Below are 21,998 nucleotides of genomic sequence, written 5' to 3'. Positions count from 1 at the left end.
GACACATACTGAAAGTCGCAGTGGCGAAGATGCCTTTTACTCACAAAGTAACACTGGCTCAGTGGGTTTATACCTCTTCCAAGACGCAAAATAAAAATGATATATAAAGAAATATATGACAATCCGACACTGACTTCCTAACTGATAATTCGTCACTGAAAACCAATCCTTGAAGGCTTGGAAGCACTCATATGCAAGCACTGATAAATAATTCCTCATCAGTTCTCGAAACAAAGCTGGGCTATATTTGGCTGACCAGGTCATGAAGTCATATCTAAACGTAAATAGTATCAAAACCAGTACCGTGATAAAGGATTTCTTTGTTCAGAGCTAAGGAATGAACCACTGACATGACCTCACATAGGTTTGTTTTGGTTTCAAACCCAAGGTCAAACTGTCAGCACTCCCAAAGAGAGCATGTGTCCTGCGTCACATATATGTGTCATTCGCCAACTCAGGTTGCAGCTTGCATCATATATATGTGACATTGGCCCATTAAAGGTTAAATGGGAACCTAAGAAGCTGCTTTAGGTTTCCTCTACAAGACTTCAGATAATGTGCTTTTTTTTTTTAAGTTCCTGCTGTTTCCCATCTGGCCACTTAGCTCAGCATAATCCACATGAGTAGCAATATCATCTGTGAGAAGAGCGTTTACAGTGTTTTCACCTTTATTTTTTAAATTGCCTTCGATTGGTGGAATGTCTATAAATTTACAGATGTATCTGGCTGGCCCAAATGTTCCCCCTGTTTTGTACCTCCCCCCCCCTTAGCTGAGAAGTGGAGGACAAGGTTTGAGCAGTATTCCCTTCCTAATGTGACAGACTGTACTGCAAGAATTTATTTTCATGTAGTAAATATGACCACAGAGTTTTGTAAATATGAAATATTTGTCCATGAAAGCCTCTTGACACTAAACCAATTCTAGAATGGTGCCGTGGATAAGTGTAACATCTGGTTTGGCAAATTCGTTTGAGTATGTAGATGAAAAATAACTCCTCCTGAGAATAACACTATCACATGTATCAGTGACCAAGACACAGATTTGGATTGGTGAATTGGTTTATTGGATCTTCAGTAGTTGTAACTACAATTAGTTCTTACACTCTCAAGATCACTGTAACTATAGCACATGTAACATCACACACTAAGTCTTCTCATTATTCTTCTGGCCACACTGCTGTTCCCTTGGAACTTCTGAACTCACATGAAGTCAATCCCCATTCCTGAATTCTCTCATATCCTCTCAGCAGAGACCATTCACAGAAAACACAGTTGTATTGTTGTGTAGCAAAGACCACACAGAAAACAAGTCATGTGATAATTATCTCGCCAGTTCATTGGCTGGCTGACTCTTGCCACAAGCTATAAACATTCATTTTATTGTTGTGTGACCTTAAGCAAGAAGGTGTTTATCAAGCCTTTGCCTAGCTGTACATGTTACAATACATGAACTTCATCAGTTATCAAATGCTCTCTTATGATGTAGCCTGTGGTACCATCGTTGTATTTAAAATAAACAGGTTTTTTCTTGTCATTTGAGATAATGGGACTGTGTTTGAAGACACAAACACACAGTGAACGTGGAAGGTCTTGAGTATCTTGTAAATTGGTCCTTTCATTGTTTATTCCTTAAGTACTTTGTGATTAATTTTACCCCTCTGAATAATGAGTTGTGAAGGCATTCACAGCTTGCTCCATTTGTTATTTGTAAGAAAAGTTTTTAAGGCACTTCACTGTTCTTTGAAATGTATTGAAATTACAGCCATACAGCCTCTTTTACTAGCATATTGGATGCAAGATTAATTCCAGTCTTCTCCAAAAAATATTGTATAGTAATGCAGAATATACAGTAGCATACTGATGGAAGACACGCATTCCTCTTATTCTTCACACAAATGGCACTTACTGCTGTACACATAACATTCCTTTCGTTCGGCTTGAGTCTGAAGCTTCATTGCACCTTTTGTTTTGATGAATGATGTCACAGCTGTTATTATTCTTTCTGTATATATCTGCAGAGATGAGAAATTGTCATCCATGAACAGACTATTGCTCAAATTCTTCACTTTTCATCCTGTGCAGAGCTAGCATTTATATGTTGTATTATTTAGGGATGTATTAACAGAAAACCATGCTTCACCTATACTTTTTAATCAAATTGGCAGCTAAATGGTGTAAAGGAACAGAACTTTTTACAAGTACAGTATTAAAAAATTCTTTTCAGTTTCCCAGCCTCTCTTATTGCTCTGCTCTCTTAGGTGGATATATGGTACCTGGATTTCATGAACTGAAATACCTCAAAAGCAAAATATGCATGAATCTGATCGACCCCTATTCTTATGTACGGTTTAATAGTGTTTCGTTCTTCTTAGTCATCCTTTCAGAAAAGTGATGAAATGTGAAGGAAATTTACCTCTTTGAGTAACCATGTCAATCCATCTGCATGAATGTAATATTACTATAAGTGAACAGAATTATCAGCCAGATGTAATTTTTGTCTGAATTGATTGTCATGCATTACCATTACTAGATAAAGATCTAAATAAATTTGGATGAACTTTGTCATGTATTAAGTAAATAAAAGAATGTTGCAGGCAAAACCTTTTGTTTTTGATAAGATGGATATTTGATGCTATGTACATTTCCTTCACATGAAGTGTTCTTGTTGAGACAAAGGAATAGACTTCATGCATATTTATAAATATACATATATTATATATGTAATTGTGACAGGCTGTGCATTTTCCAACATTGCTAAATATTTTATGAAATGTGTTTAAAACTGATGTATGTAAATGTGAATGTATGTGGCATCTGTCGTTGCTTGATATAATCCAGAATATTATTTTTGTTTAAAATTTATGAAGATTCTTAAAAACAGAATGTCAGCACCTCCATTCATATAGTCGCTGACTTAAGGTTGTTACCACATAGTATGTGTTATGTAAAATGCATTGTTTTTTATGTGGTATTATACAGCTGTTGTTATACCAGTACATTTTTATATAAAAAATATAATAGAAAGTTTGAGCTTTTATTTATTGAACATGCTGTCTTCTAGGATTTGATGCTGTATAGTCTGAAATTATTATTGAAGTTTCAGGAAAATATGCGGCCTCCATTTTCAAGATAAAAGACAACTTACTATTTACTTACTCTTTTACTGTGAAGATGGAGGATTCACGTTTCTTCTAAACATCAGTAATAATTACCAGAATGCATGTTGTCCCATCCCAGAAGGCAGTAATCTTCAGAACCATTGACATGCATGAGAATCTCACATCATTTATATTTTAGTTTATTTTTCAGAATACTTAAAAATTATGCATCCTCTTTCTGCATTTTAATATAATAATTTTTCTTTCTAAAAAAAGAAAAGTACCAATGATCTGTAAAAGGAACCATGTCAACAAGTGTTTAGATAAACATGCAGTTGGCCTTGTCTAATAGGCACTCTTGACTTTGTTACAAAACACTCTCAACGAAGAGCAAACTCCTTGCCTTTCTGTTACAGGGATTCCAGTAGAGACTCCTGCAATCCTACGTAATTCTGTGTTTCTGTTTTGCTGATTAGTTTTATTGTCAGTCCTTCATATAATCACTACCCATTTCCTATCAGCATTAATATGAACTTTAATACTGCCACTATAAACCAATGACATACAATGTAACTGATAATCACAGTCATTAAAATAATTTAAGCATTAATAGGTCGTTTATTTGTGCTTGCTGTTTGTTTCCATAATTGCAGTGTTATTGCAAAGTGAGTTGTTTAAGAATTTTATAATGTTTATTTACTTTTATAATAACATAATCCCACCTAATTTAAAATATTGTTACAGATGTAATGATGCAATCCAAAGTATTAGAAAATTGTGAATGTGTTTTTTATCAGTAGTTTTGTAAAATAAACATAAATGCTGAATCTGGAATGTTATGCTTTTATCTATTTACTTACCATATTATCCGTCACTTAGAGTAATGAAGGTCTTGAAGGCATTTACACTGATTTATTAGGAAATAGTCATCATGTATGACTTCACAGCATGGAAAGGAATATGTAAAATTATAAGAGACTATTGAAAGCTTTACATTTGTCCTACAAATTTATGAATATGGCCTTCTGTTTTTTATTTATTCCAAGATCATCTGGTGACAGTGAATTGCTGCAGGGCTATACAGGACCAAATGAGATGATAGCATGATTATGAATAACAGTATCAACAGGATGGAGGAAAGAATCATAGCCTATTTGAAGGTATTATCCTAGCATTTTTATGGAAAGTAAAAAGAAGAGGTAAAGCTATCCCTGTAGCAGGCCATGGAGGCCCATAGTGTTGTGAGACATTGAGGCTCCCACATTTTCTACACTTGGCTCACAGATGGTAGTCAGGCTTAGGCACCAGCCACCCTTTACCCCCAGGAAGATTCCTGGTACTCATTTCTGTTAGAGGATGAGTCGACCCCAGGGCCATAGTGTAATTGGGACAATTAGGTCATTTGAAGAAACTCTAATGACCTCACTGGGAGTCAAACTCGTGACCTTCTGGCTTGTAGCATAGTGCCTCAACTAACTATGCCACTGGAAGCCCCATTTTTCTGGAAGGACTGAAATTTATATAAACGTGTGATTAAGCAGTGGCTAATTTTGTTAACTGAATAACTTAGTACTCATTTAATATTTATATATTATATCCTATGAATGATGAAGAGAAATAATAACCTAAAGGCAATGAAGATGGAAGTCAAAGAAGATCGTCTTATTTTAGAGAGGTATTAAATACAATATTTATGTAAACAAGATTACAAATTTAATGATTGGAAGAATAAATTATTTTAATTTTCCCTCTACAGGATATGCAGCAAAAATAAATGAACATCAACCAGGCAACGCTGAACTGGATTGACATCAAGTGTGCAGTTCATAATTAAAGCGATTAAAGCTCAACCATGATGACCGATGATGACCATGCTGTCTTGTACAGAATGGTTCCCGTTTGCCTGTGATTCAAAACGGACAACTTGTTGCTCTTTGTGAAGGGATATAGTTGACCTCGTTGACCATGGTCGAGCCTCCGGAACATTGGAGGCCTTGGAGGCGGTGGAGTACGTGACTTGGGAAATGTGGGTTAGGTTAGTATTGATTTAAATGTCTTTTATGGTAAATTTTACGTGTTATCTTTCTGTTGCAAGGCAGTTGTGCCGTTTATTTTTATAGTGATGCTGTAATAGTTGTAAGGAAAAATAGGAAGTTTATTAAAATCGAAAGAGTGTTTCGTTTGCGTGGGTGTTTTTCATAGACATAATGATAAGTCTTCAGATCCTTCACATGGCGATGTTTCGGCAGTGGGGATAGTGCGGATCGCCCACTGTGCATGACGCACCAGTGTATGAAAGAGAAGAATATTCAGAAAGATGTTCATTGCGGTCTTTCAGTCCGTTCAGTACTTCTTGGAACGAGAAATTAAGTGCAAGTAATTCAAAGTCAGCGTTGTTTATAATATAGATAGATCTAAGTAAGGAAGTAAACATTTCGTGAATGACTGCCCGTAAATAACCAATCGGAATTTTGTTTATATAAGTGTGACGTATGATGTCACACTATATTCTGGGAAGGATTCATTGGCGTTCATTGGTACCGTATCTTATAATGCCAGAGTAATAAAGAGTTTTCTACTGTTGTATCCAATTCAGACTACCGAAGTAGTTCAAGATGAATTGCTACAAGTCCTTGGCATACCTGAAATCGCCTTGCAGAATCCTCACGGGGAGAAATCTGTCAACTTCAACAGCCCTAAGGGACCAACATAGGTAAGGCATGATCCTAAGTTCAATATAATGACATCCTGGTTCAGAATCGTTTTATATTCTCTAACAACAGAGGATAAAGTACATTAGTGTTATTATTGTAAATAGACTCATTCTTCATATTGGCAAAATAAAAAGGGTGCCCATAAGGCAGTTTTCAGATTTCAGTGTTTTGTTATAGTTAATGGTACACGCGTTTGAATGAAAGTTTACCATTTTTGTTTGTGAAATTGAATTTCAGGCCATTTATCACTCAGTACTTGTCTAATCAGTTTGCCACACCAGGCGGTATTAATGGGCTTACAGATTGACTCATGGCTATTTTTTTTTCTTCACCCAATATGCCAGTGATTTTGGTATTTTCATTCCAAGTTTTATGTAGTCCTGAAGTTAACTGTCCAGCAGGGACATCATGTGAAGATTTGCTATGAGTCCTATGGTCATATGAGTAGGGAGGTCGCATGCTACTCCTGCTATTTTGTGCTGCCTACATTCAGACCCATAGTATAATTGACGGGCTTTTAGCCAGTAGACATTACAAATGCTTTCCAATATTGCCCCAGTAAATCTTGGAACAATACCATGAGTGAGCTGTTAAATATAATCCCAAGCCATCTTTAGTTCCTTAAACTTGTCTAATTTTATGATGCAATAGAAATAACACTTTAGTTGCTCTCTGTGCTGTTGCGGTCAAAACCAGTGCCAGTTGCACACACTTTCTTCACCAATTCAGAACTCATAAATGAAGCTGGAACTCAAACACCAGGATACTTATATCAGAACATTCTTTTCCTCAATCCATATGATTGTTTTTCACGTAAATATTGTAAATATTCAGGTCACGCATGCCATAGGATATAGAAGATGTCAAAATACATAAAAGCAGTGAACCCATCAACATGCAACACAATCACAATACAACATTTCTACATAAAATATGATCAAATTTATGCAGATATATGATTATCGTTTTCACCATCATCAATCAATACAAAACACCATATTCATAATGTAGAAGTTTGATGCAATTATTTTGATCACATAACTACAAATACTTAATTTAACAGTCCAATTATAGTACATTTCATCAGGATTTAAAAATTAAATGTACAATAAAAATTCGGTATATACAATCAGTCATTTCATAGCAAGAACCTTAAAATTTGAAAACTATTTATTAACATATTCCTCTACAGGATAAAAGGAAATGCGCTGTGAGTAAACCGTTCATGACCATCTTAATTGTCTACAGTCACATGTTATTTAAAGCAGATGGTCTGTTACAATACCATACTACCATAAAATTTATACCCTTAAATGCCAAGCGACTAGTCAGTGGGTAATACATCATGTGTAAAATCAAGCTAACAAAGAACCATGCTGTTCAAGTGAGTATTTCACCATTTAAATTCAGTGCTCTATACGAGGAAATGAAACAGGTGTCTGAATGTCTTACATGAATGGAAACGCAAGGAAGAGTGTCACGTTTTACAGTGAGTCATTTGCAGGTGCAGGCATGGAGCCATAAAAGATAAAAATTAATTGCATAGCAATGTTGCTGACCAGTGATTCACCCATCCATTTATCACTGGAAGCATGTTCACCTCCTGCTTGCTTGTTTTTATCACAGTCATGGTAGCCAGATTCAGCCTTTTAAGCAAGGTGTGCAACAATAGTTGCAAAATGTAATCTTTGCATTGATGGTTGCAGAATACTTTGATTGTGTTGAATTGTTGGCAAAGCCTTATTAGAGGACTGTTCAGTTGATTGCAGCAAAACAAGTAGATGAAATAGGCAGAAAAGTGTATAGATTGTATTTTGAACAAGATTGAGTTCCATTTTAAAATGCTTACTAAGCCAGTTTGACTGGAGATTTCATTCTCTAGTGTCAGTAAAGGGTAGAGGGAACAGGTGTATTTGTTGACCGTTTCAGTGTTTGTTATTAGTTGGAAATGTTGTTGTAGTTGTAGACTGTTGGTTGTGGGTGGTGGAGCTGGAGGGTGCAGTATAGCTGCCAAATATGCATCAAAACTTGGGAAGAACAAAGTCATCATCATTGATCCAGCTGATGTAAGTTATATGAATTAGGTTACAAAGGATCGCTCATTAGAATAAATGTCCACAGAGACAACATTTCATTATCATCCAGTGATATTTTCTCATGGGCTGGTCATCTTGTAACTAGGCCTTCTCCGTTGTTTTCTGTCCTTTAGATGCTCTTGTATCTGTGTCCGTCTTTCCATAATCTCTTCTCTCACTTGAACTCTCCACCTTGTCCTTAATCTGCTCATGGTTTATTTATTTAATATGTTCATTTTTGTCTGTCTCAAAGGAATTCTGTTGTTATCTATTGCAATTGCAACTCATGTTTATATTACCGTATCCTTAATTGGACCAGCTTCTCATGTAGTGTTTTTATTTCAGATCATGTTTCATGTTTTGATCTTGGATTATATCTGTTCTTTTATATTATTCTAATCCATAAACAATTTGTCATGACTCCTTGCAATCTGCATACAGTTTTCTTATTTGACATTCAAGTTTCCCCTCCATATATATCAGAAAAAAATCATACATAAAGGCCATTTCACAACTTCATGTCATAATTTCAGGAGGTCATTTCTGAGGCTATTCTGAATGAAGATTGTTCTGTCAACATGGGTACGATTCTCAGTGGTTACATAACCATGGGTAGGGAAGGTTAAAATGATTTGAATATGACAAACATGTTTTTGTGCTTTGTTGTTAAATGTTGATAGTCTAGCTGACAGCATACTTTTTACAACTAGTGATTTTCTCTTTTTCTTCCCCTTCCAGTGAATAAGAATTTTCTTTTGCACAAAATATTTTTAGGCAAATTAGTTATGTTACCTTTCATTATATACCAGTGGCAGATATTTGGTAACTTAATTTTTTTGTACCGTTGTAATACAGGGAATATTTTTACTAATTAGATGTGTTCACTGCTCTGTGCTTAACCGCTACCGGTGCATCACGGGCCACAGAGTGCATGCACTTTTTGCCAGTGACTCAGCATGTTTTACGGCCTGTAACATTTGAAATGAAGGTAGATAATTACTTGTAGACCTCTACACAGTATTATGTTACATGGCAGGCAGTGTGGTTCATTTATGGCAGTTTATTTATGATTTATGAGCAGTAGGCAGCAGTTATCAGTGCCATGAGCCATTTATTCCCAGTGAACAGTTAGTGAGCAGTGCAGCATAACACGGCTCGCCATACTTTAGAGCAATGTGTATTTTTGTATGACGCTTGAAATACAGATCTGCTGGAAAGTGAAGGTGAAAATTTTGATGTAAATTTCATGATGAAAGAGTTCCCAGTAGACAGACAATTCATGATTGGTGAATAAATTTAGAACAACAGGACTCTTAATATACAGAAAAAAAAAAAACATGAGCATTGAGCGCTTACTGTGGAGAAGTTAGATGACATAGGGGCCAGACTTGAACCTAGAAGTAGATAGTTACTGAAATGTCTAGCTCAAGAGATTGGAGTGTCAGAGTCTAGTGCAAGAATGGCAACACATTTGCTGAAGCCATCCAGTGAAAGTTAGTGCTGGTGTGCTGTAGGTGCAAGAAGGATTGTTGTATGTTTGTTTTTTAACGAAACAATTAATTTTGAAAGATAGTTATGTGTAGAGGGTTAGCATTTTCAACATCGCATGTGATCTGTGATTAAAGGTAAGAACTTCCCTTTATTCCAAATGTTATCAGCATGCTGAGTCATTGGTACAATTCTGGTGTGCCAGTTGTGGTGAAGCGCAGAGCCATGAACCCATCAAATTCATTAAAAACACCCTGTATCTAATCTTATATATTCATTTTGAGTAACTTCTCTTCTGATACCACATGAAGCTGTCTTTTGTGGGTTCTTTTACAATGCTGTGGCTAGACTGTATAGCATGAAATGATAGGATGATAGGTAGATGATGAATTGGAAAAGATTTGGAAGGAGGTGGTCTTGGCCTAATTGAGGTACTATGCTGGCGTTTGCCTCAGTCAGGGTATTCAGTGTCCTGGCCGAGATTTGAACCAAACATCTCCTAAATATGAGCCTAGACCCTTACCCACATACCAGCATACTCAGTCATAAAGGTGTCGATTTTTGCTTTGTAAATCAACATACTTAGACATGCTGGTAAAAATTAAGTATGTACATTGTTGCCTGTATTGTACAATACAAGTCAAAGGGGTATCTTTCTCAGTGTGAACAGTTCTGTTGTACTGATTTGTGAATTACATAAGGATGAGAATTACTCAAAGGGAATGTTGCTTGGCATGCATTTCACTCTAAAGGACAAGTTAATGCATTATATGAAGCATTTCCTGTTGAGTTGCTCAGTGGAAAATATTCCTAATAAAATGCTAGATGAAGTCGTAAAAGTTGTGAACGATCTTATGTCATGGCCCTCAAATTTTGCAGTTTTTAGTGACATAGTGGACAGCAGATACACTGCTGTAGTGGTGTGCAGGGTATCCTATATGATGCTAGTTTGCTTGTTCACACTCCAGTATTGCTTTTCATGAAATTGTTCATGTATGTTAACTTGGTGCTCATGATGTGTGCCATAAAGGTTCTGCACATCTAATGAGAACTAAACGTAAAATAAGAAATAATAGCTTTAGAAGTAAAACTGAAATTGCTATTTTTCATTGTTACAGCGACATTATTATCAAGCAATGTTCACAATGATTGGTGGTGGAATGAAGAAATTGAACCAGTCTTATAAAGAGATGGAAGATGTTCTTCCCAAAGATGCTTTGTGGCTGAAAGACACTGTCACTGAAATAGACCCGAAGAAGAGTCAAGTAACGACACAAAAAGGAGACACGGTGGCATATGATTACATGGTTGTTGCTACTGGTATAGAGCTGGACTTTGAGAAGGTGAAAGAGGCCATAAACACAGTTTTTTGCATTGTAGCATATGAAGCCAAACATCTCTCAGTCCTTCAAACAAATAAAGGTTTTCTTACTATCTTTGAAATTTGAGGTTCTCATGCCAGTGAAAATTTTCATTATTGTCTTTGAGAGTGTAATGTCTAATAATCTGGAAGAGGTTTACCAGTGTTTTGGCAAAACATGTGGTCTCCATGTTCAGGCACAAAGAGTAGGAGAGGAAGGAGAGCCCTAGTGGGTGGGAGGGCAGAGGAGGCTCAAAAGGGGGCTGAAGGCAAGGGATGGAAAGAAGAAAAAGAAGAGAAAGGAGCCCTAAAGTACAGATTGGTGATCTGAAAAGTACACTGCCCATGCCCTTATCATGACATTGTAAATCTGGCCTAGTGGCCTGGTTGGAGAACCCCGTCTGAGAAATTGTAAGATGGATGCTTCCTGTCTTTTAAGGATTAGATGAGAGAGTTCTATGATGTGAATTGGCAGAAGCCATCCTATTCTCTTGCTCCTGCTCAGATTTAGCTAGATCTCATACATCTGCATCATGCTGGATCCACATATCTTGATTGGGTGGCGAAGATACTGATATTCTGAAGCTGGGTGTGATGTACCTTGTCGTTTCTTCACCACACCATAGTCCAGAAGACTGAATTTCTATCCTGAAGTTGGAGTGAGTAGATCCTTCAGAATGTCATAACCCAGAACACCACAGTCTTAATTTTCACCAACATGAAAACCTCAAATTTCTCCTCAGGTTAGGCAGTGCTGGCAGCATTATTTAATTTATCTTGTTTCTTTACATATTGGTTAGAGGTGTATGATGTTCAGAATTGTTATTTCATTAGCCATGCTGTGCATACGATATTTAATGAAAGTCAGGTAGTGACTTCTAGTATATCTCCGTCTATGTTGAAGCATCACCATTGTGGTGTGTAAGGGATATTACATTACATTCCATTCCATGGATCAAAAGTTAGTCAAAATGGCTGTAGGATGTGGAATATGTCATATAAATACAAAACATATGTACAGTCCCAATGGAGTTCTCACACTAGAGAAACAAAAAAATGCAGTGACTACACACAAGGCTATTTAAAGATACATAAGTTATTTTCTAGACAATAAGTATTCATCAACAGAGTAGAATGAATGTGTATTTAAGTATCATTTCAGTGCTATTTTAAATCGTGTCTTTTCATTCATAAGACCTTTGAGATCAGATGGCAGGTTATTAAAAATGTTGATCCCAGCATAATATGCGCTTTTCTGAAAGCATGAGAGTTGGCAATTAGTTAGGTTAGAAGACAGTGTTTGTGTCTTGTGTTAACACTGTATACATCCACATTCATCTCAAAATGTTCTTCATTATTTGTAATGAACTTTATTAATGAATATATATATTTACAAGGAAAAGTTAAGATCTGTAGTCTCTTAAATAGATCTCTACAGGAATTACAGGATTTGACACCCATTATGATTCTAACAATTTTCTTTTTCAATGTAAATACCTTTTTACTGTCAGATGAATTACCCCAGAAAATTATTCCATACTTCATTAAAGAGTGAAAGTAAGCAAAATAGTAAGGTAAAACTGCATGTGTTCTTAACCTCACTACTGGATGAAAGCGAGTGGCTGGCTTCAAGCTCTGGCTGCCATTTAGTACTGATGTGTGTAACGTAATTAGTGTAGATCGAGGAACATTCAGTTGTAGTTTATTCATAGGGTTGTAAAGAAGGAATCTGTTCCTTCTGAATTTTGGAAAGTTCTGTGAAATGTGTGTGTGAGACAGGATGGTGGAGGAAGCCGGTTCAAGTGCTAAAGCATTAGATTATTCATTCTGTTTCAGATACCAGGTCTCCTAGAGGGTCTGAAGGATCATAGGAGTGGTGTGTGTTCTAATTACTCTCCATTATATGTTACAAAAACATACGGCTGCATCCAGCGTCTGGATAGTGGCAATGCAATCTTCACGTACCCAAACTCTCCTGTTAAATGTGCTGGAGCTCCCCAGAAGATTGCGTACATCACTGCAGATTACATGCAAAGAGTATAATTCCCCAAATACTCTGTTTTCTTATACATGTTTTTCTCTGTTTTTAAGGATCTGAACAGAAAATTTATGAAGATTTATGTCAGAAAGTTATGTGATATACATGAATATCTAAACATATGAAGCAGTGCTTTCGTTGAGTTTATCAGTAACATATTTAGTGTGTTTTGCTTCTGTGTAATGTTTGATATTGTATATAAATATAATTAATTGTAAGAAAATCAGTGTACACTTAAGTAAATGTTTTAAAAAGCTTGGAAAATTGTTCTGGGTCCATAATGTATGGTATATTTTTAAGTTTCAGTTTGTGTCATCATCATGAAAAGTCATAAACAACCACAGAACAAATCAAATGCATGACTGAATGTGTGAGTTTGAGAGTATGTGGTATGGAGTGGGTGTGGCATTCACTGGCATTGCACGAGAAAACCTGAATATTCAGAATATCTTATTCCATATTTGTGCTGTAAGCTGGGAACACCCAGAATATAAGTTGGGCTTGTTAGTATTCAGAAACCCTGCACAGGAATATCGTGTTGTAATTTCAGAGTTGTGACTATAACTGGGATTATTGTGATGTGTCTTCATTAGGTAACTTCTTTGGTTTCAGAATGGGAGGAAAAATGTAAAAGTGTTGTATAACACAGCATTACCTGTTATATTTAAAGCACCAAAATATGCCACTTCTCTTTGGAAAGTGGCTGAGAAAAAAAAAGTAAAAGTGAATCTGAATGTTGACTTGATAGAAGTAAGACCAGACAAGAAAGAAGCTGTGTTTAAATCTTTGTCGAAACCAGATGAGACATTTGTTCAAGAGGTGCGTTTCTATTATTCATTAGGCTACTAGTTTTAGAAGTAATTGTTTTTAAGTTATTTCAGCGACCGTCACCATGACGTCTCACATTGCTGACCATGCTATGTTTTCTGATGTGAGACCATGTAGTCTGATAGTTAACCAACATTTTGGAGGCAACATGAGTCATCTTGGGCCACATGGTAGTGTAGTGGGTTAAGGCACTATGCTACAAGTCGGAAGGTTGCAGATTCGAGTCCTGATGAGGCAGATTTTTTCAATTTACTTATTCTTTTCAGCCACACTATGGCCGTGGGGTCAACTCAGCCTCTAACAGAAATGAGAACCAGGAATCTTCCTGGGGAAGGGCTGCTGGCATGTAAGGCTCACAGCCTTACTGCCATCTGTGAGCCAATTGTCTAGATAATGTAGTACCCTAAACATCTCACAACCCTATGGGCCTCCATGGCCTGTTACAGGGATAGCTTTACCTTTTTTAATGTACTGTGTTAATTTTCAAGATTGGAAAGTGAGCCAAGCAAGTAACCAGCAAGGAGAGTGAGCAGTGTTTGCAACACTGTAGGGGTTTAAAGTATTCTTTATGAATAGGTAAAAGTATTATATAAAATAACTTTCCTTTCCCTGGAAAATGTATAATGTATCAGCATGTAAAATTGTATACGAGACAAACTCCGTCTTAAGTGCAACAATTTAATTGTAGTTCTTTCTTCTTTCCTTCCTCTACACTACATGTTTCGGCCCTAAATGGCCATCATCAGGTGTATATTCTTACGTAGCTGTTACACTGCCCGTAGTTTTAAAATTTAAAACACCAGTCTTTCCAATTGTATGTATGTATAAAATCTTTGTTAACCTACACACGTCAATTTGATTTCCAAAATTGGCACTTTTTAAAACTTCAGTTCAAATTGTGTTTTTCTGCCATTTTGCTTACAGTACCAGATGCTTCATGTCTGTCCTCCACACCGCCCAACACCAGTCATTGCCAGAAACAAGGAATTGTCAGACTCCACAGGCTTCCTTGCCATAGATAAAGGCACACTGCAGCATGTGAAATACCCCAACATTTTTGGCATTGGAGATTGTACAACCCTTCCTACCTCGAAGACTGGAGCAGCAGTTGGTATGGGAACTGGAAGTTTCTTTCATGTGAAAAATATTAGGTAAAACCAGAAGAATTAGAAGCAAGTCCAGAAAGGTTCTTGTAAAACACCCCAAAATTATGTGGGACCTATATGCATGTGCTCACTGAATGCTCTGATGATTTTTTAGCAGTAAGAGAAAATTTCACAACCTGAACGCTAACCCAAGCCAACTAATGAGAGTTCCTGTGATTTTCTGATATTCAGGAAATTATGAGGTAAAATAATTATTTCCATATTTAATTCATGTGTTCAGATTATAACAGTCTGTAATATAGTGTTGAAGTAGTGAAAATTCTGATGCATGTTTTTATTATATTACGCAGTACTTGTAGATGAGGAGCACCAAGAGTTTTTTATTTAGGCTTGTAACACAGGAGCATGAAGATGTGTCCCATTTTCATCATTTGGCAAGGCCATAAATTATTAGATTAATGAGTTTGTGCTTTCATTATTTCAGCTGGTCAGTTGGGTGTGCTACGAAAAAATCTGTCAGCAGCAATGGCAGGAAAGACTCTGACATCTACTTATGATGGGTATACATCATGCCCTCTGGTAACAGGATATGGAAGCTGTATCATGGCAGAATTCGACTATGATAGTAACCCTCTAGAGACATTCCCGTTTGATCAGGGTGTGGAGAGACGCACCATGTTCCTCATGAAAAAGGATGTGATGCCACAGCTGTACTTCAATTTGATGCTGAGGTAAATTCAGTAATGTAAAAGCACACATTTTTTGAGTATCCATTTACAGTGAGGCTCATTCATTTCTGTGTGATATTAGAGCCCCTTTATTATAGGGCTGGATGCCAGCTAGTGGGTGGCTTCTTAATGTGGCAGTAACATATAACTGCATGCATACAATTTTGGGTTCCGTCATTGCTTAAAAGTGCATACAAATTGCAACTAAGAATATGATAATGCAATTTTATGGTTACTGGATATCAGCTATGAAAGATAACCAGTCAACTTCATATTGGAAGACACAAAAAGGAATAATAACAACTCTTTTGTTTTGTGATGTACAGTAAGCCTTTCAGGAAACAAATTGAAGCATTGAGCTTCAGAAACTAAGACAGTAAAGTAGTATGTTTTTTCCTTTCATTTGCAGAGGTCTGTGGGAGGGTCCTGGTATCTTCCGCAAAATAATGCACCTTGGATTGTCAAAGTGAACTCTGTTCATTTGAATGGAACAGGCTAACTAATGCATTTTTCTCCACAAGAAAGGGTTTCTGCCTTCTTTCAAATCATCTTCCATATTCATCTATATACACATTGTGATGTGCCTTGCAGATTTTACAGTCAAAGGTATTGAAGGTTAATGCTTACAGTAGTGATATCATTCTGAGATAACAGCTTATATGTCAGTAATTTGTGTAGATGCATTATTTGTCATATCCTGATAGCACCTTCTCCTTTCAGTATGAAGTGATCCCTCGTAATGCTTTAGGTTCATCCTTCCTTTGTTTCTGACATGTGAGTAAAATGGATGTTACTTCCTAAAGGGTTTTGATGGTGTTGTATTACTGTCTTCCTGGACATGTCCATCATCTCGTATTCTAAAACAGTAACATGTTAGGAACTGGATCTGGTCCTGTCATCGCTCCTCATTTCCTCATTTCAGTAACAGAGATATTAATGAGTTTTATTCATTCATTCATTCATTTTATTTTCTTCGAGTAATCCATAATGCTTTGTCTTATATTTATTTATATATCTCACCGCTTAGATGCATTTTTTGCTACCAGCAACAGCAAGGAGTACATGTATTGAGAATAAAAAGGTAAAATATTTAAGCGTCTAGAAAGTCACCGACAAGATATTTTGGGGCTCACATTAAAAATAACTCTTATAATTCTCTTCTGCATTATAAAAATGTTTTTGCTATTAACAGCATTTCCCCAAAAGGGAAGACCATACGTAATGACAGAATGAACATATGCAAAATATACCATCCTTAAGTTCTCTATCGGTAAAAACAATTTAAGGGTTCTAATAGCAAAACAAGCAGAATTCAACTTAGTAATTACTCTGGTTATATGCCCTTGCCAGGATAATGTCAACTCAAGTGTCACTCCCAAGAAATCAATGCAATGTGTGCTATTTATTTGCTTGTCCATGAACTTTAAAGTGGATTGGTCAGATTGGCTCATTTTCACTTTAAAGTACATAAAATGTGTCCTTTTTTTTAAAAAAAAAAGATTCAGTGTCACTGAGTTAGCTTGAACCCAATCTACTATCTTCCCCAAAACAGCCACAAGATTACTTTTAAGTTGCATAAGATCAGGGGAAACAAGTATTAAATTAATGTCATCTGCAAACAAGGTAGGTTTCGACATATTACTTATTACAGCTGGCAAATCATTTATATACAGAAGAAAAAACAATGGACCAAGAATTGATCCCTGAAGAACTCCTAGTTTCATTTGTTCCAAGTTCGAGAACCAATTACAAAGTGATTTCTCCTTTATTATAACTCTTTGATATCTGTTGTTCAAATAAGAGGCAATCAGTTTTAGAAATGTTCCTTGCACACCATAGAACTTCAATTTTGCCAACAACATCTCATGATCCACACTGTCAAATGCTTTGGTCAGATCACAAAAGATTCCACCAACCAAACTTTTACTATCCAGGGGTTCACTCAGCCTCTAACAGAAATGAGTACCAGGAATTAAATAAATAATTTTCCTAGAGAGTAAAGCGTGGCGGGCGCGTAAGGCTGACAACCTTACCTCTATCTTTCAGCCGATTGTCTAGATAATGTGGGACCCTCAACGTCTCACAATCCTATGGGCCTTCACGGCATGTTATTCAAAATCATGCTCTTTGCAAAACTTACTCAGGTCAAAAACTGTCAATGATAAAGATTCGTGTACATAAATACATACTCCTCCAGACTTGCTAGTACTTCTACAATACTTAGCTGCCAATCGGTATGGACTACAGCATAACATACTAATTTCTTGTTCACGTAGGTGATGTTCAGATAAGCAAAGTACATGGGGGTATGCATCAAACAATATACTTAACAATACGTCAATTTTACCTTGTATTGACATGATGTTTTGATGGTATACCATGAAGGGTACCTTGTACTTAAGCTTATTACATTCGTTATTATTTGCAGAAGCTTTGTTAAAAACTAATTTGTTATTTGGCCTATTTATTACTCTGTTTGTGTTCAAGCTTTAAAATTATCATCACTACTTACTATGTTTAGTGAAATTTGTGAAGTTCCTATCATGTGTACCTTGAAAATTTGAAAGATTTCAAGCATAAGAAAATGACACTTCATTGTCTTCAACCAGAATTCTGTGGTGTTGTCAGAATATGTCAGTATTGCTATACATGTGCAGTTAACATTACTAGCAGCAATATTAATTACCATTTTATACATGAGAATGTAATGTCAGGTGCTATGTTTGTATTGAAGTTTAGCAACTGTTCAGATTAGTAGTGAACATGACTTAAAGGCTATATGAAATTGTATAATGAAATAAAGGCTATATGAAATTGTATAATAAATGTGCAATATTGATTGAAATTCTTTTATTTCAACCCAGTATGTCATGTTGATAACATAATGGAAAAAAGCAGTCTTCTGGGATTTGGCACCATGTATATGTGGTGTTAACCGACACAGTCTGCTTTACCGTTTCTCACGGTTTTGTCGCTCGCAGATTTCTTATACTTTTTCTTCTACCCTGAAGATGGGGGTGATACGTTCCTCCGAAACGTCGGTTAGCACCACATATACACGGTGCCAAATCCCAGAAGACTGCTTTCTTCATAGTCGCCGTGAAAGCCTCAAATCTTACATAATGGAAAAAATCTGCAATAAACATATGGTCAGGCCAGGCTGTGTCTTTGGTAGCTGGTTATTCAGCAGATGGCTTCTTTGTCAAAACTTTGATGCATGAATTTTGAATGTGTGATATTAACCATGTAAGACTTAATTTTCTTTTTTTTCAGAAATAACGTATTTTGTTAGTATGATAAAAGTACTAAATATACACAAACACTATTTGATTCCCTCCCACTCATCCACCTTTATAGAATTGTCCGATTTGAGATTACTCGTAGCTGCCACAATTAACTGGTGGCACTATTAAATAGTACAAAAGAAACTCCAAGGCTTTAGTCTGCAAGCTAACCGTATCAACTGAGCAACTTCTGCTTGTCACCGAAGTTAGTGCCAACTTTAGCAGATAGAGGGTGTCGTGTGGTCGGTGCAGTGAATCCCAACGGCTGTTAATTTCGTTTTTCTAGACCAGAGCCGCTACGTCCTCAGGTTGCAGATGGAAGATAGGCCTCCAGATGTTGAAGCTAGCTGTGAATATATTGAATAAGCAGTCACGGATATTCTGCAAGGGGTGGTGGTTGGGTGTGGGGTTACAACTCATCTTAGAGACCGTCTATTGAAGATGGTTTCTAAGACCGAAACATGTTAAGGATGAAGGATTAGAAAGGAGAGGAAGAAAAGAAAACATATTATCAGTCACACTGGACAGAGTTGATTAACCTTTTATAAAATTGCTAATGTGATGGACCAAAATGAACCAAATCACTTTTAAGTCTTGTATTGATGATATAGTTCACACTGATCCGGTTAATTTAGGTAAGAGGATGTTGTATTAATGTAATTAAGTCTCCATATTTTACAGGCACTGCTAAGAATCTTGATTGACACGACTGAAGTGATGTTAGTTAAACTCCCTTGTAAAAATGGAGTAAGGGCCTTTGTAATACAGGAAATGAGGGTGGAAAAATTATTCAGTGCCGTTTGTTTCAGCTCGGGGATTCGGTGGGCCAACCTGGTACACATTGTGTAGTTACCACTGATGAGGATGGTAGGCTAGTACGATAATAGTCAACCATCTTACCGACCTAATTCTCAGTAGCGGCGAAAGTCATTTAGCAGCAATATCCCGAATGATGAAACTAGATGGCAGCATAATACAATTGTGACATCACGGTGAATACATCGGCAGACAATATCGAGTTATATGTGTTTTTGGTATATCAACCACATATACGAGTATATGGTTGGCAGATTGGTTGGAAACATGCGTGTATATGGAAATATGGAAAGTCTTCTGCTTGTAAGTTAATTAATATTTGGCGTTTGTATATATCGTTTAATTATGATTGGTTTGAGATATAAAATATAGTAATTGTAGACATTAACATTTTTAATGTGGAACTACAGTTACCTTGTGCAGTAATGTTGCTGGTGTGTGTACGTGTGTTAGATTTTATTTGAAAGTTTTGGTTTTTTAAAGGAACCAACATTATATACAGTCAAGGGCATGGCAATCCTTGATAATGATGGAAACAGAATATTAGCGAAATACTACGACAAAAACGTGTTTGCGACAGCAAAAGAACAAAAAGCTTTTGAAAAAAATCTATTCAATAAGACGCATCGAGCAAATGCAGAGATCATCATGCTTGATGGACTTACGTGTGTATATAGGAGCAATGTAGACTTGTTCTTCTATGTTATGGGAAGTTCACATGAAAATGAGGTATTTATGTTATCAGTTTAGAACCATCAACTACAATTTTATGACATCTTGAAACATCATAATAATTTATGTATCTGTCCTGCATGTTTTGTCTTGCTTGAAGTCATCTTCAGGGGCCTGTATATGTTCTAGGAAACTGACAGATTAGATTTCAGTGTTGGAACCTATTTATATTTCACACATACAGTCACATGAAAGTTGGTTTTCTTTTTCAGTATATGTTAGTTAACATTAATGTTTTTCAGTTATTCTTTCCATCTTGATTGATACGTACATTGACCGTGTTGCTTGGCTTTATAGTGCCGTATCAAAGTTGCCCATCTTAATATTATTTTAAAATTTATTGTACATGTCATTCCTCAAGACTGTGGTTTTAGAACAGAACAAGGTTAGATTCCTACATTTTGTATAAGATGCTGAATTCCTTTTCAGCAAATAATTATTGATGTGGTTTTGTTTTGTAATTCTGATTAATGCTTTTCATAATGTGAGGTTTAATATGTGTATGAGTTATTTTATTTCTAATTTCTTGATTCATGACCCTTTTGCTTTAACGTTAGCATTTCTGATTTTATTACTAATAATTTGGTATATTGCTAGTGATTTAACTGCATGTTGTATGAGATTAATCGTGATGTTGCGAGCTTGACCGTCATTGTTACACTCGGGTTTTTTTTTTTTTTTGGTGTATCTTGCAACTGCTTTAATGCGTACAACATTAATTTTGCTTATCCACTTGTCTTTAATGTTGTAATGCTAGATATTCATATGCAGAAAAAAGAATGTATTTTTATAAGTGAATTTAACCTGCCTTGTGTACCACTATGCTATGTTTATTTGAAGAATTAGAGACTAGACATTGAGGTTATTGGATCTCTTTCAGTCCTCGTGTGAGGGGGTGGGGGACACCTATTCTGTTGGGTCAGTTAGAAAAAGCTAACCTCAATCACTTGTTCAGTAGAATTTGTAGATATGTTTTATGATCGCAGTATCAAATTTTACATGCCTGTCTCCAATGTCTCATTTGTTATTGCCATCAAACCCAAACATAAATGTAGATTTTGTATAGACACTCTGTTGTTTGTTTTATATTCTACAGACAGATTAATTGAACACATTTTGCATATTTTAGAAGATATGTTTACACAGACAGTTCAAGGTCCTGTCATTAAATAGCGCTAGTATCTCTCCCACATCTCAGATTTGTATGGCAGCCATGTTGGTACTGTTGGTGGCTGGAAATTAAGAATCCCAAAGATATAATGGTTTCTAGTGGTATGATAATTCAACAGTGCTTACGAAAATTTGTCAGTTGGTTTAAAAATTATTAAGAGGGATGGACATGATACTGCCAACAATATTCCTTTGTAAAATGTTGTAAGAAGACTATATAAGAATATCTAATGCATGCTTTGCCTTCTGCATGACTTACTCTTAAACCACATATGGGAATATAATAAAATTTATATGTGATAAATTTGTTGCAGTTAATTTTGATGAGTGTGCTGAACTGCTTGTATGATGCCGTAAGTCAGATTTTACGAAAGAATGTTGAAAAGCGAGTTGTATTAGAGAACCTGGATATTGTCATGCTGGCAATGGATGAAATTTGTGATGGAGGGTAAGTGATAACTGATAAGTAACAAGTCAGTGCACTGCAGTCATGCCCCCCCCCACACACACCGATATATATGTGTGTGTGTGTGTGTATATATATATATATATATACATGCA

General features: G+C 36.2%; 2 protein-coding genes across 5 annotated transcripts in view; both read left to right on the top strand.

Moving 5' to 3' along the window:
- Positions 1-4,959: 4,959 nt before the first annotated feature.
- On the top strand, positions 4,960-16,781 carry LOC111864841 (sulfide:quinone oxidoreductase, mitochondrial). 4 transcript variants are annotated; one of them, XM_023852384.2, is made up of 9 exons: positions 4,960-5,133; positions 5,695-5,811; positions 7,773-7,878; positions 10,494-10,718; positions 12,572-12,772; positions 13,386-13,592; positions 14,526-14,712; positions 15,192-15,438; positions 15,845-16,781. In XM_023852384.2, exons 2-9 carry the CDS (start codon positions 5,714-5,716, stop codon positions 15,903-15,905), a joined length of 1,332 nt encoding a protein of 443 aa, XP_023708152.1. In that variant the 5' UTR covers positions 4,960-5,133; positions 5,695-5,713; the 3' UTR covers positions 15,906-16,781. The 4 variants fall into 4 exon arrangements, with proteins under 4 accessions (XP_023708152.1, XP_023708163.1, XP_033607554.1 ...); XM_023852395.2 differs by lacking the exons at positions 4,960-5,133; positions 7,773-7,878 and having other exon boundaries at positions 5,723-5,811; XM_033751663.1 differs by lacking the exons at positions 4,960-5,133; positions 5,695-5,811; positions 7,773-7,878 and adding an exon at positions 9,025-9,110.
- A 2,947-nt stretch (positions 16,782-19,728) lies between these two features.
- Positions 19,729-21,998, top strand: part of LOC111864988 (coatomer subunit zeta-1) — a 7,834-nt gene continuing 5,564 nt past the window's right edge. Inside the window, exons 1-3 of the mRNA XM_023852657.2 lie at positions 19,729-19,838; positions 20,019-20,264; positions 21,752-21,885. Coding sequence (XP_023708425.2) covers positions 19,743-19,838; positions 20,019-20,264; positions 21,752-21,885 — 476 coding nt within the window. The 5' untranslated portion in view covers positions 19,729-19,742. The remainder of the gene's footprint in view (positions 19,839-20,018; positions 20,265-21,751; positions 21,886-21,998) is intronic.

The sequence above is a fragment of the Cryptotermes secundus genome, unplaced genomic scaffold, assembly GCF_002891405.2.
Source record: "Cryptotermes secundus unplaced genomic scaffold, Csec_1.0 scaffold579, whole genome shotgun sequence".
Lineage (NCBI taxonomy): Eukaryota > Metazoa > Arthropoda > Insecta > Blattodea > Kalotermitidae > Cryptotermes > Cryptotermes secundus.
Note: the sequence above shows the minus strand (reverse complement) of the source record. Positions and strands in the feature narration are given on the sequence as shown.

Coding starts and splice junctions, on each gene's coding strand:
- LOC111864841 (XM_023852384.2), top strand. CDS start 5,714: ATGAATTGCTACAAGTCCTTGGCATACCTGAAATCGCCTTGCAGAATC. Junction 10,719..12,571: donor TAGAGCTGGACTTTGAGAAG/GTGAAAGAGGCC, acceptor ATTCTGTTTCAG/ATACCAGGTCTCCTAGAGGG. Junction 14,713..15,191: donor GAAGACTGGAGCAGCAGTTG/GTATGGGAACTG, acceptor TCATTATTTCAG/CTGGTCAGTTGGGTGTGCTA.